This window comes from Zootoca vivipara, chromosome 11 (genome assembly GCF_963506605.1).
Source record: "Zootoca vivipara chromosome 11, rZooViv1.1, whole genome shotgun sequence".
Lineage (NCBI taxonomy): Eukaryota > Metazoa > Chordata > Lepidosauria > Squamata > Lacertidae > Zootoca > Zootoca vivipara.
In genome coordinates, this window is record NC_083286.1 from 36,766,437 (window position 1) to 36,793,697 (window position 27,261).

Genomic DNA, 27,261 nt, shown 5'->3' on the forward strand with positions numbered 1-27,261 from the left:
CTCAGTACGATAAGCTATTGATGGTGGCTCTTGGGGGCCGCACGGAATTAAACATTTCTCTCCCCCAATAAACACATTCACCTTGGAAGTGAAGAATGATTTCCCCCTATTTATGCACACAGTATAGTCCTGCCAACCTAGCAGTTCGAAAGCACGGCTCCGGTGGGAAGGTAAACGGCGTTTCCGTGTGCTGCTCTGGTTCGCCAGAAGTGGCACTGTTATGCTGGCCACATGACCTGGAAGCTGTACACTGGCTCCCTCGGCCAATAACGCAAGATGAACGCCGCAACCCCAGAGTCAGTCACGACTGAACCTAATGGTCAGGGGTCCATTTACCTTTACCTTTATAGTTTGCTGTGCATTTTATAATTCATAAAGGTGTACAGCTTCCAGGTCGTGTGGCCAGTATGACAAAGCCGCTTCTGGCGAACCAGAGCAGCGCACGGAAACGCCGTTTACCTTTCCGCTTGGAGCGGTACCTATTTATCTACTTGCACTTTGACGTGCTTTTGAACTGCTAGGTTGGCAGGAGCAGGGACCGAGCAACGGGAGCTCACCCCACTGTGGGGATTTGAACCACCGACCTTCTGATCAGCAAGCCCTAGGCTCTATGGTTTAACCCACAGCGCCACCTGCGTCCCCTTTTATAATCCATAGGTGATGCTGATTTCCAGCCTTCCTTTAACCTTCCTTTTTAGGCATACAGTATAGAGGAATCTGATTAAAGTCAAGAGTGTTTATGAAAACACAAACTGCTTTTGAACAGATGGCCAAGTGCACCAAAGGAAGGTCAAGGAGGCTTCTGTATGGGAGACAGTTATAACTCCTGAGTGCTGTCTCTATTATCTCAAGAACCAAATCCTGGGCAGCTTTTGAGAAACAGCTTCAGAAGCACAGGAAAGAAAGCCGGTCAAGCAACAACAACAACAAAACCACCTCAGGCTGTTAGTCACTGAGATATCATTTAATGAAGATTATTTTACTGGTTTGAAGTCAGGCATGGGCCTTCGGGGTCCTGTCCTTAGTTTGTAACAAGAAAGCCTTTTTTATTTAGATCAGTACGATTCTGAACACAAGCTGCTGGGAATCACAAGTACATACCGTCCAACTTTTGGATACCCCAAACTGGGGTAGGTGTCTTCCAGGGTGTGTGCCTCGGCAAGTCATGTGACACGCACCTAGCTCTTGCCCCACACCCCAAAATACAGCCCTGAAAAGTTTTTCCCAGTGCAAGATCGCTGCATCCCAAATGGCCACCGTGATCTCACATGAAAAAATAGGATGTCGTGTTTTTTCTGGGGCACTTGGCAGGTATGCAAGTGGGAAGAGTGCTGTTGCGGCTGAGGCTCCATGTTTGGGCTTCCCGTAGGCATGTGGCTGACTATTGTAAGAATAGGATGTGGCACTGGGTGGGCCTTTGAACCAATCTAGCAGGTCTCACCTTATGTTCTTAAATGAACTGCTTGCTTAATTGATTCCATTTATTAAAAACTGTGTCTTGCCCAAACTTCAGCCTGAGTGCCTTTTGAAGGATATAGCTTCATCATTGAATTAACAATCTCTTGTTGCTAGAAGGAGAGGCCATTTTTAATAGTTTATTTTCCATTCCCTACCTAAGTAATATCCCAAAGCCAAGGCAGGTGGGTTGTTGTTTTTTTAAAGTCTGCCTGTCAGTCTCACCCCTCTAATGGCAATTAATTCATCAACTAAAGCTTTAGTGGATTAATCAGTTTACTGCTTAAATCTTTGAAAACTTTCAAGCTGCATAAAGTAAGGAAAAATGTCGAAACCCCCATAGTACCTTCCAATTTATTTAATCTTTTATGATACTTATAGCCTGGCTTAAATTCATCACACTTCTTTGTATAATTTTCCTTATCCTGAAGTGTGGTTTTTGTTTTAGTGCAACCTCATCAAGTGTCCCTGAGACCCCTCTGGGGACAGTGATCCCCAGAGGTGGGGATTTGGGAAATTGTTGTCAATGGGACACTACCAGGACAATGGGCCTGATCCTTGCAGTATATCAATGAAGCACTCAGCCGTAGGATGCATTTTGAGATTAAACATTTTGTTTTGGTCTAGTTTTTATGTAAAATATAATAGCACCATCTCACAACTTCCTGACCACTTTATTTAGATGATTGTGAAACTTTAATATTTTAGAGTCAATTGGATGGATTCCTAGATGTTTTGCAAGAAAGATCTTTGAAGATCGAGGGGTTCGTCAGTGAGATTGAGGCTCTGTTTAATTCCCTCGAGGTAAGTGTGTGGCACCTGCCTTCCTTCTCATTTGTTGACAATTTATTTGTTGAGAATTCATTTTTGTGGAGGTTTTTTTTTCTTCCCCAATTATTCAACTGGATGGGCCACTATATGAGCGTAACAATTTCTTTCTACAGAAGAGGTGACTTTTAACAGCATGCAAGGATGGATGGACACAAAACTCATTCCAGCTTTGTATGAAACATTCCATCCTCCCGCCTTTCGGAAGCTGGTTGTCAGAGAGACAAACTCAGTTCAAATTATTTCATTGAATCCTCTGAATTTCTGGTTTCCTTTGCATTTCTGTGGCTTTATACTACTGTTTTTAGATTCTGTATTGGTATTCATGATATTGCTTATTGTTTTTATGTTATATATCGCTTAGAGATTTTTAAAATAATTAAGCAGTTTTCAAATAAATAGATAAAAATACCAAAGGGTTCAAGTCAACCATCAATCTTTTAGCCCAAGGGTGGGTGATTTTTCTCTCTCCTGCCAAGCGTTTCGTTCTCTCGGGTCTAATCTCTTGAGAGGTACATGACAGCAGTGGGCAGGGCAGGAACTGAAAGTGAGTGTGGCCATCCCTTTTCTCTCCCTTTTTTTAAAACCACACACTTTTCTGATTCTGTCATGCCCTTCCTCTTCTCTCTCCCTCCCCATCACTCTCTCACTTTGCCACCTCCTTTTCTTCCTTCCTTCCTTCCTTCCTTCCTTCCTTCCTTCCTTCCTTCCTTCCTTCCTTCCTTCCTTTCTCAGACCATTAGTTCAACTTTTCTGAATCAGACCATTAGTTCTACATTGACTGGCAGCAGGCTCTCCATGGACTCTCCATGGTCTCAGGCACAGATCTTCCCAGTCCTGCCTAGTCCCAGAGACCTACTCAGTTGGGCAGGCCAGGGACTGAATCTGGGACCTTCAGCAAGCAAAGCATGTACTCTGCCATTGAACCTATAGCCAGTGCTCTTTTTGGGGTGTGTGTGTGTGCGCAAATGGAATAGAGCAGGGGTCCCCAAACTACGGCCCCCGGGCCGGATGCGGCCCAATCGGCCTTCCAATCCGGCCCGCGACGACTCCCGCCGCCCACTGCCGCCGCCCGCTCTCACGGCGCGCGGCGCAGCGACGATCTAAAAAATCGGCAAAAAATCGCCGAAAATCCTTTGTGCGCATGCGTATGGGCCTCTCCCGACCCGGAAGAGGTCATTTCTGGTGCACTTCCGGGTCGGGGGAGGCCCATACGCATGCGCACAAGCGTTTTTTGGCGATTTTTTCCCGCCCGTGTGCGTGTGCGCATGCGCACGGGCGCGCACTCCCCCGCCCTCCGGCCCGCTGCGCGCGCACTCCCCTGCCCTCCGGCCCGCCGCGCAGAAAGTCTGGGGACCCCTGGAATAGAGGATCAGGTTAATTCAAATTGAAGGCCAGGCAGACTAGCTCTGTCTTACAGGCCCTGCAGAAGGAGATCAAGTCCTGCAGTCCTATAAAGGAAGCATTCAGAACAATAGCTCATATATCTTACATAGGGTTGCCAAAAATCTGGACACAAAAGTTGTTGAGTTTTTCAGTTTTGCCCAAAGTTGTTGAGCTTCTTTTAAGTGATTTCCACCTGGACACTGTTTCCAACTGCCTAATCCCGGCTATGGCCAGGAAATTCTGTACATATGATAATCCGACCTTATACAACTTACTTAACATAATAAGGCAGGGGTAGGGACCTGGATCTGACCAGTGGGCCAGACCCTGGATTCTCCCACCCCAACTACTTGTCAATCACCTGACATCACTGTGTGATTTCCCTTTCAACCCCCTGTAGTCTCCGGGCTGAGCTAAAAGAGACCCCCTTTGTGAACCCCATGGAAAGCTGTTGCTAGTCACCACTGAACAATCTAAGCAGGGAGAAGTAGCCCTGAACTCTCCAGTGCTCAGGAGAAAAAAATCACCAATGAATTTTATTTTTTCCAACGTCTGGAATTTTTTTTTTTAACCTCTAGGAAAACTGTAAGGAAAAGGAGCAGCTTTTGGATGAGCAAAATGAAAGCATCATCAAGACTGTGATAGGGCACCATGACAGAAAGCAGCAGAGCTTTGAGGAAGTAAAGAATGCAAAAATGGACTACCTTTATGAACAGATGGTTAATTTTCAAGAATATGTTGATACAGCAAAGGACACGTTGGAGGCGATCTTAAAGGAAACTGAAGAAATGGATGATTTTGTTTTCCTAAGTGTGAGTATAAAATTACACTTAATGCTGATAAAAATTGTGCATTGTGCTGAAAAAAATATATATACACAGGCTATATTCCTGCCTACATAACAAAGGAATATAGTCTATGTCCATTTGTTCTAAATCTACATGCAAATACTCATAGACCCATCACATAACTGGGATAGAAATTTAAGGCTGCAGACCAATATACACACTTACCTGGGAGACTATGGAGGCTTAGGCTGCAATCCCTACCTAAGAGGAAGCCCTATGGAACACAGCAGAACTTAGTCCTGAGTAAATGCACATAAGAATCCACTGTCAGGTTCCAATTCCGTGCACTTACCACTTAGTAAGGCCCACTGAGGAAGAGAATCGCAAAAATGGGATTGTGCTGTTGGACTCTAAGGTAGTGACCCTAGTTCAGTGCCTTTCCCCCCATGGACCACTTGAAAATTGTTGGGGGGTCTCAGCAGACTGCTTAAATGGTTTTTCTGCCTGTTGTAGCAATCATAATGTGCTATGCTAGATGCTGGGTGATATTTAATTATATTTTTGTTGCTTCATTTATTTCTTTTAGCGCATCACAGTTTTTATACCATAGAATTAAAGAATAGAATTCCATACAATTCAAAATCAATATGAATATTTAACACAGTAGACCAGGCATAGGCAAACTCGGCCCTCCAGAGTTTTGGGACTACAATTCCCATCATCCCTGACCACTGGTCCTGCTAGCTAGGAATCATGGGAGTTGTAGTCCCTAAACATCTGGAGGGCTGAGTTTGCCTATGCCTGCAGTAGACCTTCTGAATGATGCCATAACCTCCAATAGAAAGTGGACTAAAACTGGGGTGCCAGCTTCTGGGACCACACTCCTGCACAAGTCATGTCACCCACGAGAGATCGGACCGCAGTGGTTTTTTTCCAGGCATGGCGCCCCAAAATGCACAATTTGCAGCACCATGCAAGATTGCTGCCACGAAGAAAGCACTTTTTTCATGGATAAGTTAGATAATGGACTATGCAGAACAATCAAAATTAACAGCAAAATTAAGAGAATTTAATGATGAGTGTTTTATGGGAGAATGGATGCCGTTTTCAGACTATTTAAAGAAATACTATAGAATGATGAACTCACAAGCAGGATTTGAGCTATGAGCAACATTATAATATTGTGAGATTGTGTGTAGAAAGTGAAAGGTGTGTGATTGTGTGTAGAAAGTGAAAGTAGCCTATTGTACCAAGGCAACCTTTACATTTCCTGCCCCACCCGCCACTGGTACAGTGGTAGCTCGGTTTTTGGATGTCTCCGTTGACTAACGTTTCGGAACTCAAATGCCATAAACCCAGAAGTAAATGCTTCGGTTTTCGAACACGCCTCAGAAGTCGAACAGGAAACGTGGCTTCCGCTGAGTGCGAGATCCTAATGCAGGCATCCCCAAACTGCGGCCCTCCAGATGTTTTGGCCTACAACTCCCATGATCCCTAGCTAACAGGACAAAGGTCGGGGGAGATGGGAATTGTAGTCCAAAACATCTGGAGGACCGAAGTTTGGGGATGCCTGTCCAAATGCCTAGCTGTCGGCTATTGAGTTTCAGTTTTCCAAAGTTTCAGAACTTGAACGGTCTTCTGGAACGGATTACATTCGAAAACAGAGTTACCACTGCATATGTGTTGTCCAGAAGGGAATGTGGCCTCTGGGATGAGAAATATTCCCCTCCCCTGTGCTATACATCTGGCACATTGGAGGAGGAGAACCCCCACATCTCTGAAACTATACCATTGTTAATTAATTTGTACAACTGGAAGTCATCTGAAATGCAATACAGTTTGGATCTTAACTCACGTTATAAAGTTTTTGAAGCTTGCAAAGTCTCCGCTGAAGGTGGCAGTGTGTGAACTGGCAACCAAATGCAGGTATTATGCATATCACTGTGGTGTTGCACCTCTGGAGGGCAAGATTCTGCAAAATGCATAGGAGGTTGGGAAAGTTGTGCGTGTTTGAACTGGTACAATATCAGAGCTGGGGCATATGTCCGTGAATTGGTTCTTGTGGATTTGATGTCCAGTATAATTTTGTGACACACATTAATCTGTTCCTTCCCACGTTCCTTTTCCTCCCATAGTCATCAGAAGAAATAAATAAAAGGTACATGAAATGTAGTTTTGGTGCATTATAGTGAGTATTAGGAATGGCATGTTTGAATGCTTTTTAATACTTCCAAGCTCTGCTGGAGGCATGCAGCCATTTCCTCACCAGGTATTAAGGAGGAAATGGTGTGCTTGGTAATGCAGCTGAAAGTGTTTGAAATATTTGCATGCATTTTCTCATTCATAATTTAAATACCATACTAATAAATCTGGCATTATTCAATTATTCTTTCCTGCAATAGCATCTGTGTAGCTGATTTTTTTAAGGCAGGTGTTTATCACTGCTGTACACAACCATTTTCAAATTCCAGATGCATTCTGTTAAAATGCCAATATTTGTGAGTGTTTCTGTTTTGCTGATTTAATTTCCATGTTAGATGAAATGCTAATGAAAATGATCCTAGGCATCTCTTTGGTAGGCTGAGCTAAATTTAGACCATACTGAAGTCCTGCTAGACCAATGAGTTTTGAACTGGTCCTGGTATTTCTGCTTCCTTTGCCAAGAGGATTACATTGAAGCTGCGTATAGTTTGAGATTGTTTTTTAGAAGGGCTACTCGCCATAGTAAAATTAATATCAATCCAGGGACCATTTTATTTGGCTTTGGAAATGATCTATGGCAAGAGGTAAGACTGTAGGGTTATTGGGGGCGGGGGGGCGTGTTTCAGACAGTTGAAAGGTTATTTGATAATATTGTTTTGCCCATGCACTACTAAAACCTCCAAGGCCAAATAAAATAGTAGAATGGGGGAATAATAATAATAATAATAATAATAATAATAATAATAATAATAATTTATTATTTATATGCTGCCCATCAGACTGGGTTGCCCCAGCTCCTAACAAAATATTAAAAACACAATAAAACACAAAACACATCCCTTCAGATGTCTTCTAAAAGTCAACTAGTTGTTTATCTGTTTGACATCTGATGGGAAGGCATTCCACAGGGCAGGTGCCACTACTGAGAAGGCCCTCTGCCTTGTTCCCTGTAGCTTCACTTCTCACAGTGAAGTGGCTGGCTGGGACCCTGAACAGGAACAGTGCTGTTAAGAGGTGAGGCTTACAATGCAACATTTTCTTGTAATTCCCACTTGCGTTATTTCAAGAAGTGCAAACTCATTAGCCTCATTCACACATAACACTAAAGCATGTTTAGTTAATAAAACAGGGGTAGCCAATGTGGTGGGCCCCAGAAGTTGTGGACTCCAGTTTCCATCAGCCCCAGCCAGCATGTGCAATGGTCAGGAATTGTGGGAGTTGTCATCCAAAACATCAGGAGGGCACCACATTGGCTGCCCTTGCAATAAATCATAGTGGAAGCTGGGGCATTGGACAGACAATGAGATACACCTTTTATGCCTCCCTTTCTCCATTAAAGGAGGGAGAGGCAAGCCAGGTAGACCTGCTCTTCACTCATGGCTTTGTAGCTTTTGGGTGGTGACGGCTTCTTACACCCACAGTTAAAGAGCAGCTCTGGGTTCACACTGGATGCTGAAGTATAATTGACAATAGCTAAGTTTTATAAACCACCTATAAACCTTGGTTAATGAGCAATCTTTAAGCAGAGTTGATAATCCATAGTTTATGGATAGTGGGTTGGTTTCCCACATAATAGTAAGCTCTTGTTTAATAAACCAAGGTTTAATATTAGGTACAAACTAGACCATTGTCTATTTGCTATTTAAACAACAATTCAGTTGCATTCAGCTGCACCAATCTTCTGCATAAAAATCTTTGGATGTTTCCTCTGTCTCAGGGTTAAAAATATATTCTTTTCTCCTTCTCTAAAATGAGCTCGGCAAATAAGAGCTAATTACTTCTAATCCATTTTGCTTTCATTTTCCCTTCTTTTTGGGGGGTTGTTAGCGACTCACCACCAGCTGTTGTACATTATCTCTTTGGAATCAGCCGGCTTCCTGGATGCTACAGTCAATTTTCTATTGCATTCAAGAAACACTTCAAAGGATATTGTCTGTGCATTTGAACTCCTGCATTTCTTAAGGGGCTTGCATTGAACTTTAATTCTGAACACTACTCTGCTCCAGAACTGGGCAGTTACGCATCTGCCAGGCAGTGCTATACTGTAGCTTCAATTTCAAACTCAGGCATAAAATTCACTGGGCGACTTTCATGCTTGGGCTAGTCACTATGTCTCAGCCTAATCTATCTCACGGGTTGTTGTGAGAATAAAATGGGGAGAAGGAGAACCATGTACACTGCTGTACACTGATTCTTAGAGGAAAGAGGGATAGTATCATCATCATCATCATCAGATTAAAAAGAGGTCAGGGCTCCTGCACTTTTAGTAGTTGTGAAGAAGAGAGAGGTTTATTTGGAGCAACCTGTTAGTCTAATTCCAAATAGGGTTTTCAGGTAAGAATCTAGACATTCCTCTTTTCCCTAAAGGGTTCTGAAGCGGCAGGAGAGAATTGGGCAGCTGTGTCTTCATTCTGCTGCCCGCCAATTGTTTTGCCTGCTCTCTTTTCCTGCATGCAGTAGGGGAAATAATCAATATCCTGATAGCTGCCAGAAACAGAAAGGAAAGGGGAGCTTGGGTCAAAGGTACATACAGTAGTGCAAACCATGAGTTGATGTTACACACATAGTATAGAAATGCCTTTCAATGGGTATAAATTTTCCTTTGCATAGGTTACTTTCTGCAGTGGAGAATATTCTGGCTTTGGAAAAGATACCACCTGCCTTCTCACAGTTTGAACATTTTGCAAGTGGCTCAGCAAATGGCAACCAGACCTTAAAACACATGCCTGGTAAGAATCTGTGCAAACATTTGGTGCATTGCTTGAAAACGCATGAAACAAAAAAAAGAAAGGGGGCGGGGAGAAGTACACAGGAATGGAAATGTGACATTGCTAGCTTCTGCATGTAATTTAGTAATCAGCTGAGTCTGAAGGGAAGCCTGATTGTGCCTGTGTGCTTGGATTGTGGAGGAGGAAACTGGAGGAGGAGCAACTATCACTTCTTGTTCATGCTGAAAAGACAAGTCACCTGCAGGTCTGGATTAATCATGATCCCCAGTCATCTGCAGAGGAGCCTCTTCTGCACACATTATGACCAAGGGCCCAAAGAAGGAGTTCAAGTGAGCTGCGCTTCCTCTTGTTGTGCTTCTGGGGCAATAGGCAAAAGGAAGGCTTGTTAACGTAACAGCTTGCTGGGTGAGGCCAGTGGCTTATTTAGCCCAGCATCCCGTTCACACAGCGCCCAACCACAGGCCTACTCATCTCCCCGGCTGGAAGCTCTCCTTGTGCTTGGAGTTTCCACCTTTTAACATTGCCCCTGCAAATACATGGCTCCCTTCTTTATTTAATTATTTCTGGTCAGGAAGCGTCAACATGCCTTGCCCTCAGGTCCCTTCTGGGGCTGGAACCCACATTGCCCCTCCTCCACCCCAACAAATCCTGATGTTCTGAGCAGTCCTGAGCAGCTGCATCTGTGACAGGAACTTCCTGATGGGACAAGCCTGCCTTGGAAGAAGGCAAGGAACTCTCTTTTGCTAGAGATTTCCTGCATCAGTTTGGAGGTAGGGGGGAGTTGGCCCAGATGACCTTTGAGGTCCCTTGCATGGTTCTACATATCTAATAGGTTGGTTCCTCTTCAGGGACACAGAAAGCAACTAATTTTCCACCCCACCAGTGTTGCTTTATTAGCTTTCTTGTAAAGCATTTTAACAAGAAATATGAATTCTGAGAACTGCTCATTTGCAGCCACCCACTCCTTCACCTTTCCCCCAGCATCTAATTTTATGTTTGTTGGGAGAATGTGTGTGTGTGTCATTCTTGAGAAAAGTAGATTTTGGTGCCAAACTCAGCTATGTATAACGAGCTTTTTAAAGAGATACCATTTCAAATAGTGTTCGCGATGGCAACAAAATCCATCCAAATTACTGTTTTGAAAATTGGTCACCTCCTATTTGCCCATGGGTAAAGCTGAGACACTGTATAAATATATGTCTCTTGAGAAGAAGCCAGCTGTTTAGTTCATCTCATACCTCCCCTCAAAATGTACAAGTGCTTTCCATTTAAAAATCACAACAAAAGCAATTTTCTTTTTTAAAAGAGAGTTTTGGAGAGTGTGTAGTGTGTGTTGATTAACCACATGTGGGAGTTGTAAAGGAACCAAACACATTCCCACAAACACAGTGGAAGACTACACAGTTAGTGAATTAAGCCTCGGTGACTCCATCCAGATGGATTCATGTGCAAAGTTCTGCATCAACTTCCTTCCTCTCTTTCTGCAGCAGTTGTGCTTCCTGTACTTAGCACTGAATCACTTCCTGCATTTCTCGATTAGCGCTGAATCAGTAGTGTGGGAAGCTGCTATTTGGGCAAATCCCTGTCAAGAGTAGCAGAAACCCTTCCAGCTTAGATCTTGATTCTTCCACTGACTTCAAGGAAGAAGATTACAAGGAAGAAGATTCCACCTAAGCATTAGGAAGAACTTCCTGACAGTAAGAGCTGTTCGACAGTGGAATTTGCTGCCAAGGAGTGTGGTGGAGTCTCATTCTTTGGAGGTCTTTAAGCAGAGGCTTCACAGGCATATGTCAAGAATGCTTTGATGGTGTTTCCTGCTTGGCAGGGGGTTGGACTGGATGGCCCTTGTGGTCTCTTCCAACTCTATGATTCTATGATTCTTCAGTCTTGCATGCCTAAGTGAAAACTCTAATTCACCTGGACTGATGTTCCTACAGTTCCTTCATCACTACAGTGATGAAAACTGGACCACAAAAAAAAAAAGTTTTAGCAAGAAGCATTGGTCCCTCGTGAAGTTATGCCCTCATTTCTTTTCCTCCGACTTTTCCTCCAGACAAAGAGATTTTTCAGATTTTTCAGTCTCAATACCACTTCCCCAGGAATACAGAGAAGTATATCACAAACTAAATAACTGTATGTGGTTTTATTGAGAGGAATATACAAAAAAATTCAGCACCTTCTAATACTTAAGAGTCTTAAATGATAGTTACAGTGCCAAAATAATAATGACGTACACAACGCAATATCTCAAAGCCAAACAGTCCAAATTTCCTGCAATAAGTAAAAAGGAAAAAAAATTATCTGTGTGTATACTTGTTGCTGGTGCAATTCTGACGGAACTCTAACAACGAGATAACCGGATTTCAATATCTGTTTCGTAAATTTTTCAATCTGCACAAAAACTTGTTAACTTCAAATGGTAGCAGAAAGGGGGTGAAACCAAATAGCAGGGAATCCATTTTTTAAAAAAATATCAACCCCAGGGGCGGGATCTGATAGGGAAACACAATGCTGAAGAAGGTGTATAATGCTATTACTCCTTTTCTTAATGGAAATTTCCAAAATAGGGCAAACAGCAGGTTTTTGGGAGGGAAATTTGTTGGGGGAAAATGGCATTGGGTGTGGAAGGGTTAAAACTACCCCCCCCCCCCAATATTGTGATGTCCACTATTCCATCTCTACTTTAGCACCTGCTTCATTGCCATGGTGGGTTAACAGGCTTTCATGCTCGCTGAAATAATTATTCTGTCTCCAGCCTGAGTAAATAAGGAAATATAATCTCATTTGTGTTCCGTGATGGGAAAGATGAATGTTTTGAATGACAGGCAGCTCTTTTCCTTAATCACAGAAAATCTGCTGGTGTCAGCATGTGCTTTGTTAGTGCCACAGGAATTCATGATTGCATCAGAAAATAACCGAAAGCGGGAAACTTTTTTTTTTTATTTTAACGTGGATCTTAATGTTCATTTCACATCAAATGGAAATCTGCCAAGGAAGGAGAGGAAGGGAGTATTTTCTTTTTTCGACCAAGTAATTTAATACTGAGAGATGTTGGTTTTGAACCTCTTTTTGCAGACATCCTACTTAGTTGGGATCAATAGCCCCAATGTCTGCATGCTTAGGTGGAATAGACACATTCTTAGATCTTCTCAAACCCCCATAAAGTTGTTGATCAGTTACATCAGGCGTCCCCAAAACTAAGGCCCGGGGGCCGGATGCGGCCCAATTGCCATCTAAATCCGCCCCGCGGACGGTCCGGGAATCAGCATGTTTTTACATGAGTAGAATGTGTCCTTTTATTTAAAATGCATCTCTGGGTTATTTGTGGGGCCTGCCTGGTGTTTTTACATGAGTAGAATGTGTCCTTTTATTTAAAATGCATCTCTGGGTTATTTGTGGGGCATAGGAATTAGTTCATTATTTTTTTCAAAATATAGTCCGGCCCCCCACAAGGTCTGAGGAACAGTGGACCGGCCCCCTGCTGAAAAAGTTTGCTGACCCCTGAGTTACATTGAAGGCTCCAACTCCTGAGCAGCTGGGAGGGCAATTCTAGGAGTCATACACTTCTGCTTCCAAACTATATAGAAAAATATGTTTTTAGAGAAAATTTTGCACTAAAATGCTAAGGAATTTTCATGAGGAATGTTTTTTAAAGAAAAAATGGCAAATTGTGGAAACGTGGAGGACTGAATATACAACTAGAAAAACGAGAAACTGACATTGACAGATTTATCCATTCCTAGCTGCAGCCTGGAATGCTCAACAAACAGAGAGGTGTATGAATAACTGATTGCCTATTTTCTTGCAGTCCCACAGACTCCAAAATTACAAGCTCAGGATCCAAACTCAGCTACAAGCACATCGATTGCAGTGTATTGGACTGTGAATGAAGATGATGTCATTGATTTTTTCCAGGTCTATTGTATGGAGGAATGCCCAGGAAACAGAGAACAAAGTGGTGCGTGAGTGATTGTGCCTCTCTGCTAGCTGGAGAGGGAAAAGTTTATAGAATCAAATTATAGGAGTAAATCAAAAGCAATAAAAGACATGATACAAAAGCAATATGATAGCATCTAAGAATGTTTTAGAGTGGCAGTTTTTCATCAGCCATAGAAAATGTGCACTACATCAGTGATCTTTTGTTTCTTATGCTCCAGTTCCTAGGATTATTTGCGCAAATGTTTGGACTGCACTGTTGTTTTGGTCAAAGGTCTTGCATTGCACCACTTCCTGCCCATTCTCTCATTCCTTCTCTTTCCTTATTGGAGGGCAATTTTAATGTACGGTATTTCTCTTACATAAGTGCTGCATCCCTATTGAAGCTATAACAGCTACTTCGCTATCTTCGTTTCAAGGTGCTGTTTTCCCATTCTTACGTCTCCTGTTTTTTGACAACCTGCATCAAAATCAGGATGCGAGGATGCATGGGTGGAGTTGTAGAAATCCAGCATTTATTAAGGCTGGGTAGGAATCCAAGTCTAAAGAATATACATACAGGAAATGCATGTGTAGTGGTGACAATGAATGAAAATAAAAGTGACAAAATCATTGGCCTTGAAGTGCTCTTAGGCTGCATCCTAGGCACACTTACCTGAGCATAAGCTCCATTGAACAAAGTAGGAGTTGCTTCTGTGTAAGGGTGTACACTGTTAAGGAATAATAATAATGAGATACAATAGTACCAACTAGACAGAATTGTACCTACCTAGATACTACAAATAGCAGAGCTGGTTTCTAAAATATAGTACAGCCATACCTTGGTTGTTGAACGCCCAGGAACTTGGACGTTTTGGCTCCCGAACGCCCCTTCCCCCCTAGTCTTCCAGAACCTGCAGAGGTATGAAGAGAGCAGAGCAGAGACAAACAAGGTGGTGTGGTCTCAGATTGCTTGGAAAGAACCTTGAGGGAGGCGTCTTAGAGAGCGGTGGGAAGGCAAGGACCTTCAGTCCTGGCAACAGGAGGAGTTGCTGTGCTCACTAGGCCTGTACTGTTTTGTTGCTCTGAATAAAGAGTTAATTTCACTGACACCTTGCGAGTTATTGTTGACCTGCCTTGACATTCTCATGACTTCTTGCCTCTGTGTGTGTGTGTGTTTACTTGCTCTAGGCTTGGTAGAAGAATATCGCGTTACTGTGAAGGAGAGCAACTGCATTTTGGAAGATCTGGAACCTGGTCACTGTTATAGTGTGTGGGTTATGGCTGTGAACTACTCAGGATGTAGCTTTCCCAGTGGCAAATCCACATTTAGAACGGGTAAGTAGCTTGCAAATTTCCCCAGTGTTTGTAGTGTTTCTGTGTTTAATACAGAGGGTGTCTAATGGAATGCATGGAGAATATGGCCTTTGCTATGATGTGCCCTGTATTGATCTTTGTGCGAGTGTGCCCTTCGAGATGTTTCAAATAGATGGATATCTTTATGAGATGTATATTGGGCTGGTTCATACATGCCAATCATGATGACAATGATGGCAATGTATGCAGCTAAACATGACAAAATGCAGTACTGTACTGCCCGCATGTCATTGCTCAACACCTGGTGGCTAGCAATTAATTTAATATATTTAAAGCCCATCTCCCCCTCTCATAGTTAGAAGGGTGATGTATTCTCACACATTGTGGTACTGATGGAACCAGCTCCCTCCCAATATCTAGGATTACAGGGAGGGGGAAAAAAAATCTCCTGATATTACTGCAAGGAGCACATTTAATCTAAGGGGTAGTTAAGGCCACTAGTGTAGGATTGAAGACCTCATGATTTAGGCTAATTGCACTCAGCTGTATGTTTAGTTTAATTGTTTTAATTGCTAGCTGTGATTCCCCCCTCCTTCCCAAAAGGCAAATGAGTCAAAGGGTCTCTCTTAATAATAATAATAATAATAATAATAATAATAATAATAATTTTGTCTAGATAGTTTTGTCTAGATCTTATCACTGTGGGTATTATTACCATTTGAAGAAGGAAAACATATAAAGGGAAAAAAAGACTTTAAATAAATTGATGAGGAGTGTCATCTTGATATTAGCAATAATAGTGCACTCATTCCTTTCAGCGTATAAAGACTGCAGCTATCACTACGTAGCAGAGCTAACATGATGTTGTATTCGCAGCTCCCCCAACCCCTGTAATAAAGGCAGAAGAATGCAGCGTGTGTTGGGACACTGCCACTATCCGATGGAGCACCAGTAACCCAGAAGCAACAGACTCTTTCACGCTCGAGTACTGCAGACAGTATTCTCCTGAAGGAGAAGGTCTGAGGTCAGTCCCCTGTGCTCTGAAATGCAGATGGAGTGGATTGGAAGCTAAAAGGAATGTTCCAGAGTTGGGATTATTTTGAGGGGAAATAATTTTGTGCGGCTCGATCTTCCTAAGAAAGAGAGATCAGCTTTGCCATGGAGATTAACGTTTGTGCCAGATGCTAATCTCTGAGATTATACTCGGAAAATCAGAAATACCTTTAATTTGTGCTACTAAAGAACAAAACTACTAGAGACTAAACCCCAAAGGCTTCCTTGGGTCCTGTCCAAGCCATCCAGAAATGGATTAAATGCACGAGGCCTTGGTCTGAGCTATCTCCACCAACATCCTATGCTTGCTGCTTTCTCTCCTGTTGAGTTCATCTGCAAAGGCAGCAAGGCCGGCATAACTGCAGTGCAGCACTCTTCCTAACTGCTATCCACTCAGTGGATAATGCTGGGCCTGTATCAGAGATACAGCAGTTCAGATTCTATGTGGACGTATCCCAGCTTCTCAGTCATCTAGGTCAAGGGCTCTCACGCTAGCAAATGGGTGAGTTTTAATGTTGTGCAACAGAGGAATCCAACATAATGGTTGTGCCAATGGAAACTTGGTGACAGATTCCGCTTGTGCAGCTATGCTCCACTGGTATGAAACATTTTGCCAGTGGAACAAGAATGGCACTACATTATGTACAACCCTAAACTGATATTGTTCAGCCTGATGGAATGATTGTTATAAAGAGATAATGTGATATCCCTCCTATATGCTTCCCTGAGCTGCTTGGTGGACCTGTGGGCTACAAGTGTAATAAACATGCTGAGCAGATCTCCGCTGTCTCCCGCCTGCAATAATAATAATAATAATTTATGCACTAGATCAGCTTTCTCCCAACCTGGAACCCTCCAGATCTTCCCCAGCTGGCTGGTGCTGATGGGCATTGCAAACCTAAATATCTGGAAGGCACCAGGTTGGGGAGGGATGCCCAGGTGATGGAGCATGTGATGGAATTGTACCATGCTCTGAGCTTAGGAGCCCAGTCCTGGAAGAAGGATGATGATGCTCTTCCTATCAGTGAATTCCTTAGCTGAAAAAGGATAAGCCAGGAGGCTCCCATTTCGCTTGTCCTCTATAGTTTACTTAGCATAATGGTTTATTTGGACCTGAGAACCATTTTCAATTCCTGTTTTTTTGTTTTTTGTTTTGCATTTTGTTTCGTTGGCAAATGCAGGTTGTCAAAAGGAGCAATGTGCATTTGCATACTGGCCTCCATCCCAGGAGCTGTGTCTGTCCTGGGCAAAGAAGGATGAGTTCTAGAGCAAAGTCTGGGGTAATTAATACATTAATTGAAGGCAGGGACATAGCACTGCTATGATTCAAAAAAGCTTCTTCTTTTATTTTATTTTTGCTATTCATTTAGTGGTTACACATTTTGTTTTAATTTGGATGAGTGGGGGGTGGTTTAAGCAGCTTTGCAACTTTTCTGTGATATTGACTCCTGGGAAAGCTCAGTCGGTAGAGCATGAGACTCTTAATGTTAGAGTCACAGGTTCGAGCCCCAAATTGGCCAAAAAAATTCCTGAGTTGCAGGGCATTTGCCTAGATGACCCTTCCAACTCTACAATTCTGTAATTCTTTGAGAGAGAAAGCTTTCCTCTGAAGACCTGCCACACTAAAGAAGCCATATTTTCCCAGACAGACGGTGCGTACACAAAATGTGCGGGTTGCATGAAATAGCCACTGAAAGTGCTAGTGTGACTTCTTATCTCAAGCACACTGTCTATTTGTGTTCGTGATCACATATGAACAACAGAAGTGATGTTCACAAGCTCTTCCGTCTTGCCACATCTGCTGTGTTTATTACAGCTTTGTGGAGACACAGAAAGCTGTCTGTTCAAAACAGCTTGCAATAGCAAAACTTCAGAATATAAAATTGCCGAAGGAACACTTTTGTCTCCCTGTGATCAAAATTAAGAAGAGAGCAGCACTCAAAACCTGAGTAGAATTTTAGATGAATTGGCACTGCTTTGTGTTATGGGACATGATTTGAAAATCAGTCTTGCTCTGTGCATTTGTTACCTGGGTGAAGAGTAACTTGAAACCAGGCCTACTCCCACATGGACAGAAGGCGCTTTGGTAACAGATTCCATCACATGTTTTCTAAAATTTCTGTATCAAGTAGCTTGCTGTCCCAAACTAGGCTCATCTAAATGTTGCCATAACATAGCGCTTTAGTGTCAGAGTGGGGAGAAATTGGGTGGGTTTGTTTCACATTTTATTTTTTTAAAAAAAGCATTTTATTAAATTTTCCAATTAAACACATATAAAACAATAAACAAAACAAACAAACATTAAAAAACAAATACAACACATACAATGATCTTTTTAGTAATTCTTTCCAAATTTCTCATTCTAAATGCTCTGCCGAGCTTGACTTCCCTCCCTCCCCTCATTTGGTTTTCTATTCAGTTCTTATCACGCAGTTCCTTTATTCCATCCATTTAGAGTCAATTCGTATGATTTATTTCAGTCCTGCGTCTTTAAACTTCTACAGTTTTTTTCCCATATAGTCCACAAATTTACTCCAGTCTTTTTGGAACCTTGTTTCCCCCTGGTTCCGGATCCTGTTGGTCAGTCTCGCTAAAATGTTTCACATTTTAATGCAAACCTGCCAAATTCACACTTCGGGGGGGGGGGGGACTAAAAAACAGCTATCTGATGAAATTTGCATTTGCCAAATTTCTAGTCCACAGATGGGAGAGAGATTTGGCTTGCCTCACATTTTCATGCAAACCTATTTGATTTGTATTCCCGAAATGATATGCAAACTAAAACGAAGTTTGTATTTCTCTGCATTGTGTGATGCTGTTATCCAATCAAGTACGTAATATGTTTATTAGGAGAAAGTGCATTATATTACAGATGGTGGTTTGCAAGAATGTGTCAGTTAGGAGAACTTTCATACAAAAATGTGTACAAGAGGACAAATGCACACTTTAATGATGGTTAATCATTTTCATGATGACTTTTTTGGGGATTGGGGAAATCACAAACTGATACAGAAATCTGGAGAATTGAATTTAAGATTGGAAAAATGAGAGAACTAAAGTTGGGAACTCACCCATCCCCCATTGGCCAGATTGAACCCAACATTGAGGACCTACCAATCAGGTGTTGTGGCTGACCAATCTTACCCACCCACATCACAGGCGGTCAGTCTCCAGGTCTCACCGCAACACTCTTTGAGGGAGGACCCGATTTCTAGTCCCCAGTCTATAGCAAATATCAAATGCTTGCTTTTTCTCTGACTGATGTTTCTATCCTGCTGCAAACAGCAGCAAAGAAAACGGGATAAATCCTAGCAGCCTGGCTCTCTAGCTTCCCTTGAGGTCCATGATAAAGAATGCTTAGCTAGAGGGGAAGCTAAGGAGAGCTATTTTTGTGGCTGATTTCTCTTTATTTCCCTTAAATGAAAGAAAACAAATTATGGAAGGCATAATTCCTTGTATCTTTCAGACAGAAAGAGGGGAATGGAATCAGCAATAAAAACAAATTTCCCTGAATCATCAAAGGAAGCCGCAAATGAGGGTCATTGATTCAGCAAGCAGTTGGATAAATGCAGTTGGGAGAATATAGCAGTAAAGTCTCTTGATGGGAAGTAAATTTTGTTTTATTTTTATTTATTTTTAAATAGAAATAAAATGCCATTTATATTCCAACTTAACTTTCTCCTACAATGCACCCACATTATGGCTTTACGAGTTAGAAGTAATATCGTACCAGAGGGTTTCCCCTAATAACAAACCCCTAATGGGAACATAAATATTTATACTTGGGGTCTTTCAGGACCGGTGTGATATGGTCCCAGTGGCTCTTTCCAGTTACCAGTCTACCTGCCGCATTCTGGATTAGTTGTAGTTTCCGGGTCACCTTCAAAGGTAGCCCCATGTAGGGCATATTTCAGTAGTCAAGCGGGAGATAACCAGGGTATGTACCACTCCAGCAAGACAGTGTGCAGGTAGGTAGGGTCTCAGCCGGCATACCTGATGGAGCTGGTAGACACAGAATTAACCTGTGCCTCCATGGACAGCTGTGAGTCCAAAATGACTCCCAGGATGCACTCCTGGTTCTTTAGGGCCACAGCCACTCTATTCAGGACCAGGGAGTCCCCCACACCTGCCCGCCCTCTGTCCCCCAGAAACAGTACTTCTGTCAGGATTCAACTTCAATCTGTTAGCCGCCATCCAACCTGCTTCTCTTCATTCCTTCATTTAGTAAATGGCTTATCTGTTAGCTGTAGTGTAAGGAGCAATGCAGGCATGTAGCAAATTTACTTGGAAGTAAGACCCATTAAATCCAATGGAATTTACATCCTACTGCAGTGTGCAAAGGATTACACCCACAGTTAACTGAATGTGGTGTTTTCTTGTGCTGGTCAAATTTCCAGTCATTTCTCCTGAACAGAAGTTCGGGAGAGTTGAAGCAAATTAGTTCCTTATAAGGGACGCGGGTGGCACTGTGGTCTAAACCATTGAGCCTCTTGGGCTTGCCAATCAGAAGGTCAGTGGTTTGAATCCCCGTGAGGGGGGTGAGCTCCCGTTGCTTGGTCCCAGATCCTGCCAACCTAGCAGTTCAAAAGCACGCCAAAAAGTGCAAGTAGATAAATAGGTACCGCTCCGGCGGGAAGGGAAACAGCATTTCCATTCGCTGCTCTGGTTTTGGTGTTCCATTGCACCAGAAGTGGCTTAGTCGTGCTGGTCACATGACCCAGAAAAATTGTCTGCCGGCTTCCTTGGCCCGTAATGCAAGATGAGCGCCGCAACCCCAGAGTCGTCCGCAACTGGACTTAACTGTCAGGGGTCCCTTTAGTTCATCATAAGTCTGAGGGAGGGGAAGCAAATGTTGATTAGCAATTTGTACAGAACCAACACTGAACCTAACAAAGCAGCCATTGCCAGCTGTGAAGTCCACCTTCATCCTCCCTGCCTGTAGGAGACGCTGTAACAGAATTCCCACTGCATTCATCCCCACTAATTCCCAGATGCATTCAGTTGCATTGCTTACGGTAAAAATGATCCTACTGATGAAGCATTGACTTGCATAACAGTTCACAATTTTTTATGTGTAGTAAAAGATAACATTGTACATTAGAGGGGAAGAGGAGGAGCACAGTTAGTCGTAGATTGTAGCCAAAAGCAATAGAGTTTGATTCCCATAACTTTTTTGCGGGGGCGGGGGAACAATCCTAAAATTGTAGAATGTGCTTAGGAACTTCCTGTCTTAGAGGAAGAGGAATGGTACATTTAAAAAGTAATGTATTTTGTCCCTTTCTTTCTTATGTCCTCTGCATTCTGTCAAAAGCTCTCATAGCAACCGCATAATCTGGAAAGACTGCCAGGATCTGTCACGCTCTGCTAGTACAATGGAGCCATTCTATTTTCAGTGGTACTTAAAGTGTGTAGCTGTAGTATATAGACTCTGCTATATAGACCATCTGTAGTGCTCAGTGTATTTTAAAAGATTGATTACCTCACCACCACCTTCTGTGATAAGAGTGACATAGAGCTTATCCGCACTTCCCTTTTGCCGAGCTGTTTCCAGGCACAGGTCTGTGCTTAAAAGCTCTGGGTCTGAGCATGGGGGAGGTTTTTGGCCCTGAGCTTTCTCCATGAAAAACTGCTCTTTAAAGCTCAATTGGAGCAAATGTCAATTTGGGTTCTCTGAGGATTGCTGTTTGCTCCAGTTGAGCTTTAAGCGGGTTTTCATGTGGAAAGCAAACAAAGGTCGGGCACTCTCGCACAGAGCATGCACCATGCCTGGAAAGAGCAGAGGAAAGGTAAGGTGGATAAACCTATTGTTCAACAAATTGTGATAGTTTACATTATATTAAAACCCAAAGCTGATCTGGAGACTAAGAAATGAATGAACCATTCCCCCCTTTGCTGTGATCAATATCTTAGCAGTACATTATCTATGCTCTTCCCTTGCTGTCATTTTAGTTACACTAGCTCTAGGGCGGGGTACCTCAACTCCTGAGGCCAAATGTGCCCCTCCAGCCCTCTCTGTCTGGCTCTTGGGGCCTCCTTGGGCTATACGTCAGCTCCAGGCCACATTCCTCAATGTGCTCCACATCCTCCACAATGTGTTCCTGCTCCACATCCCCTTCTAGTTCATTTACCTGGCTGGAAGGTGCCCTTGAACTGTAATAATCCTGGGAACTAAAGCTTGCCAAGGGTGCTGAGAGTTGTTTAAAAAAGGTAAAGGATCCCTGGGAGTTAAGTCCAGTCACAATTGATTCTGGGGTTGCAGTTCTCATCTCGCTTTACTGGCTGAGAGAGCCGACGTTTGTCTGCAGACAGTTTTTCCGGGTCATGTGACCAGCATGACTAAGCCGCTTCTGGAGAAACCAGAGCACTGCACGGAAACACCGTTTCCCTTCCCGCCGGAGCGGTACCTATTTATCTACTTGCACTTTGACGTGCTTTCGAACTGCTAGGTTGGCAGGAGCTGGGACCAAATGACAGGAGCTCACCCCGCCGCGGGGATTCAAACCACCAACCTTCCGATCGGCAAGCCCAAGGCTCAGTGGTTTACACCGCATAATGCTTGGGGGAGGCAGCCATGATTGTTCAAAGTGGTAACCTAGAGACTTAAATATATGATGTAGGAGTCATTTCACTCAAATTGTTATTTCTTTAAAACTTTTTATACCCTGCCTATCTGTCATTAAGTAAATAAACTCCCAATGTGACCCACATTGGACATACCTTGCCATGTAGCATTCTGCCTGTGCAGTTCTGTTACGAGTTGTCCCCATATGGGAGGGTTGACGGCATTTGACTCTCTCTGTTCACAGTGAGTGTGCGTTTGTTTTCCTGTGCTTGCTGCATATGCTGGCACTTCCTCAGAAATGTGGAACAGCTAGCATTTGTTATGTGAAAATATTGTGGATGTGTGGATGATATGTAGGAGGGCACTGGTATCCGAGTGCCAAGGCCGTGCGCATATACTGCTCTAGTCTTCATTAAGGCTGCACTGAATATTCTCTAGTTTGCCATGAAATCAGCACACTTGACACAGGCAACCTACGGGAAGGGGGAATGTACCCACTTTGCTGAATGTGTGAATAATATCAGTGGTCTTGGTTGCTGCTTTTGCCTGGCTATTGGCCATGGTGGCTGGGGCTGATGGGAGTTAGAGTCATAGAATCATAGAAACTTAGAGTTTGAAGAGACCCCCGAGGGTCATCTAGTCCAACCCCTGCAATGCAGGAATCTCAGCTAAAGCATCCATGACAGATGGCCATCCAACCTCTGCTTAAAAACCTCCAAGGAAGGGGAGTCCACAACCTCCCAAGGGAGACCATTCCACAGTTGAACAGCATTTACTGTCAGAAAGTTTCCCCCTGATGTTTAGTCGGAATCTCCTTTCTTGTAACTTGAAGCCATTGGTTCGAGTCCTACCCTTCAGAGCAGGAGAAAACAAGCTTGTTCTCTCTTCCATGTGACAGCCCTTGAAATATTTGAAGATGGCTATCATATCTCCGCTCAGTCTTTTCTTTTCCAGGCTTAACATACCCGGCTCCTCCAACCATTCTTCATAAGGCTTTGTTTCCAGACCAGCAACATCTAAAAAGTCTCAGGTTTCCCATCCCTGTTTTAGGTTTTGTTCACTGAACAGAGCGGACCCTGCCACTGAGATCCCCCTTCCCAACTGCAACACATCAACTGGACAGGTGACCTCGTGTCACTGATGCTAACCAGGAGAACAAATGTTCACCTGATTGAAATTACCTTGTTGAAGGTATGTGCCTTGTTGAATTGAGGCTGTGCAATCACACTCCCCTTTGACATGCTACTCGTTTTCATGAAGCTGAGTTATATTTGATTTTGTATTTATTGTATTGATTCTGGGATAAAAGTGAAGGAGCCTATAAATAGGGTCAGATTACCACCTTTCCTGGTGAGCAGTGGTTGCAGCCAGACGCGGCACCTCCTCTCCCCTTGGGCATGCCGCACCATCTTTGCCTGTCTCCCTGTCGCCCTCGGCTGCTGTGGAGGCTCACGGCTTCCTGCCAAAACCTGTCCATTCAAATGGGTCAATCCATGGCGGCCGTGGGGGGGGGCATGGCCCTCCATCTACTTAGCCCAGCCAACCCCCAAACACAGCACCCAGGTGGGCACGCCGGGGTTAGGGTTGGGGTCTCTGTGGCTGGGCATGCAAAAATAATCTGAAAGTCTTTGAAATCCACTCTAGCTGAAAACAGCTCTTTGAAGTTGGAATATATTTCTTTTTTTTTTTTGAACATACTTTTTATTAATTTTACAAAATACAAAAAAGCAAAAAAAAAAAAGGTACATACTTAAACCCCTTTTCCACCTCCTTCCTACCCACCCACATGGGTCCTCCCCTGCCACAGAAGTATCCCATGTATGTGAACAGTCAGAGATGGTCCATTTTATGCTTGGGTTTCTGTCCTCCCCCCCCTCCCCTGACCCCAAAGCCCCCCCCTGCCACCAGGGAGCTCCAGCAAACCAGGGCAGTACGCAGGAGGACATCCATCCAACCATCTATTGTCATACCAAAAAAAAAAAAAAGAAAAAGAAAAAAGAGAAAAATAGAAATAGGAAAAAAGGGGGGAAAAAAAAGAAAGGGCGAAAAAAGAAAAAAGAAGGAACAATACAAAACAAAAAATTTTTCTTGCATTCATAGTTGTAAAACCATATTTTGTGGGCTTCCCCTCCCCCCCCTTCCCCGGTTTTCATCCCTTTTTTATCATCTGCAACAGTTTCTTACTTTATAAAAATACACCTTTGCATCTTATACAACTTATAAATCAATTGTTAACATTTTCATCTAATATTCAAATCACTGAGAAATCAAACTCCCATTTTCTCTTCCCGTGCCTAATTTTTTTGTTTTTTCTCCCTCTATAAGCCTCCATATTTTCACATTTTCCAAAATCCATTCACTTTTAAAACTATAACTATTCTCAATTTAACCTTACATCCCCGATTGCCGGCTTCCCCCCCCAATCCAGCAAATTCCAAAATCAGCAGACCAGTTATAAACCTGTTAATCCATCCTTAATCACAACATCACTTTCCCTTCACCCCACCCCCTGTTTACAGTCTTTTGTCATCCAGGCCACCATACAGGACCCCTGAATTTCTTCTCTTCTCTGCATATTTTTTCCTTCTTCCCTGTGGGCGTTCTGGAGTTCCAATGATACCAATCGTGCCCCCCTCAAAAGCAGGGCACTCCATCCAACTTTTTGTAGAGTAGAGTCATCATTTTTTTCGTGGTGTGCTTCATTTTGTGTTGAATCATCACAATCCTCATCTTCTTCTTTTCCTTCCCCATCATTGTCATTCTCACATTCATCTTTTTCAGTGTCAAAAGCTTCATCTCCTAAAAAATCATATTCCGCCATCACCTCCTGGAATTTTTCCTGTAACTCTTGCCGTCGTGTCTCCTCTTGACATAACTCTATTCTTGTTTCCCACATTAAGGTCAAAACAGACCGCTGGAACTCAGGGGAACACTTTTTTGTTGACATATTTCAGTCCTGCCAAGGTCAAAACTTGTCACGTGGGGTGGAATATGATCACAGTTTGTTTTTCGACTCCATTTTAACAAGCTGGCTGCATTCTTCAAGTCTTATTGACAATAAAGTTCGAACTCACATTTCACAAACACTTAAGCCAAAAAAGAAATTCCACAAAGTCCAGAAATACAAAGTGAAGTAAAATTTGACTTATAAATCCTGACAACTCACTGGGTTGTCTGGGCTGCCGGCTCCCGAGTGGAAAGGTTTTTTCTTAAGCTGTACCTCTTATTACAGGGCAGTCATAAACCGCAGTCTCTCTCCCCTTTTCACCCTGCATCAAAGGGGAGATTCTCTTTGATGCCTTTGAGGGATCCTTTGAATTGTAAATCTTCTGTTTATGGCTTCGGGTTTCTATTTACTGTCTCTTTTGTTGCCGTGGGGGGGGGTGGCTTCCTCTTTTCTCCCCTCTCTCCCAGATCCAAATTGTTTTATAATAATCCAAATCATGAGGTTACTTACAGTCTTTTCCAATCGTTTTATTTTCGGAAGAATCCAGCGCTCTCCGCCTTCGGCTTGAAGCTTCTCCCTGCTAGAATAACGTTGCCGCTCAAAATGGCCCCCGCGACTTCTACCCTCCTCGCTCCGGAGCTCTTATTAGAGCTAGCCGAAGAGTTGGGGAGTCCGGATTGGGTCTGTGCCGAGCAAATTGCCCTCGGGACGCCCTTCCCGAGGTTCTAAGGGGCGCAGCGTCGCTCTCGCTGCCCTCCCCACTCCTAGCAGAGACGGGCCGTCTCGGAGACGAGACGAAACCCCGCCGATCGACGCTGGCGCTGAACCCGGAAGCCTGAAGTTGGAATATATTTCAACCCTTCAGGTTTTTTTAATGGCGAAAGGGCCTTGTATAAATAAATGAGATGTAGCGACCACTCCTCTCAAGGTCTCCGATGCAGAACTGTGTTGACAGTGACTGCTGTTTGCTCAGCATAAAGAATATATATGAAGTAAAAAGACGTTGACTATACTTGTGAACAAAGAATAATGCTTTAAAAAGAAAGAAATCGACCATGAGAAGATATGTCCTTTATTCTTCAGCTTCTGGTGCTATCTGGTGGAAGTTGGTGAAAAAACAGCTTCTAGCATTAGAGTCTGACAACCTATTTAAGAGCATTGAAGTAGAGGCTCTGTTAATTGTGATGTGGGCATGGATATATTTTATCTCACTATTATCTTCAATCAGGTAGGGTTTTCAGGTTTTGGTGCAAAATTTGTTTATCATAAGCTTAAAGGGATATCAAAACAATCCCAGTTTCACTTTAGCTCTCTATTGTTATGTCTCCAGTCCAATAGAAGTGTTATTGTGTAGTGTCGGTCTTTTGAGCTGGTGCAGCAAAAAAAGAACGCAACTCCTCACAAACACACCCCTTGTGCCCTGACAGGCTTTGGGTGTGGCAGTGAATCTGCTGGTCTGCATCCCTGGCCACTCATTAGGAATGCTGTTGTCGTTTTTCTGTTGTTTCCACTTCATAGTCTTCTCAGTTTGAAACCGCTTTGGGGGGATTTTGTCAAGTAGCCTTTTCTGAAAAGCTGATGCACCGAAGTAGGTTGGCAAGGGGGAGTGGTTCATCGAGATCTCTTCTTGGAAACATGGCTTCTGATGATCTCTTACAGGGAGAGTCTCCAAAGTTCCTTCCCTGTGGTCATGCTCATCTTTTTGGAAGAACTGTCTTTCCAAAGGCAGCTATAACATAGCAGTAAGGTGCTGTAAGTAAGTAAGTAAGTAAGTAAGTAAGTAAGTAAGTAAGTAAGTAAGTAAGGTGCTACTTACTTACTTACTTACTTACTTACTTACTTACTTACTTAGTAAGTAAGTAGCTCTAAGGTGCTACTGGAAGGAATTTTTTTTATTTTGTTTCGACTACACCAGACCAACACGGCTACCTACCTGTAAATAGCAGTAAGGAACCTTGTGGTGACATCTGGTGATTGACAGGTGGGTGGCCCCACTGTTGGTGAACTGTAGGAGGCCAGATCCTGTTCCTCAACCCCACCATAAATGTTTCTTTTTGAAAACTGCACGTTGGGCAATGG

General features: G+C 43.2%; 1 protein-coding gene across 2 annotated transcripts in view; it reads left to right on the forward strand.

Moving 5' to 3' along the window:
• CMYA5 (cardiomyopathy associated 5) overlaps positions 1–27,261 on the forward strand; it is a 54,311-nt gene that overhangs the window by 19,794 nt on the left and 7,256 nt on the right. For both annotated transcript variants that reach the window (XM_035099997.2, XM_035099998.2), the window contains exons 3-9: positions 2,164–2,259; positions 4,248–4,481; positions 6,593–6,615; positions 9,270–9,388; positions 13,197–13,346; positions 14,495–14,641; positions 15,497–15,644. In XM_035099997.2, coding sequence (XP_034955888.2) covers positions 2,164–2,259; positions 4,248–4,481; positions 6,593–6,615; positions 9,270–9,388; positions 13,197–13,346; positions 14,495–14,641; positions 15,497–15,644 — 917 coding nt within the window. The remainder of the gene's footprint in view (positions 1–2,163; positions 2,260–4,247; positions 4,482–6,592; positions 6,616–9,269; positions 9,389–13,196; positions 13,347–14,494; positions 14,642–15,496; positions 15,645–27,261) is intronic.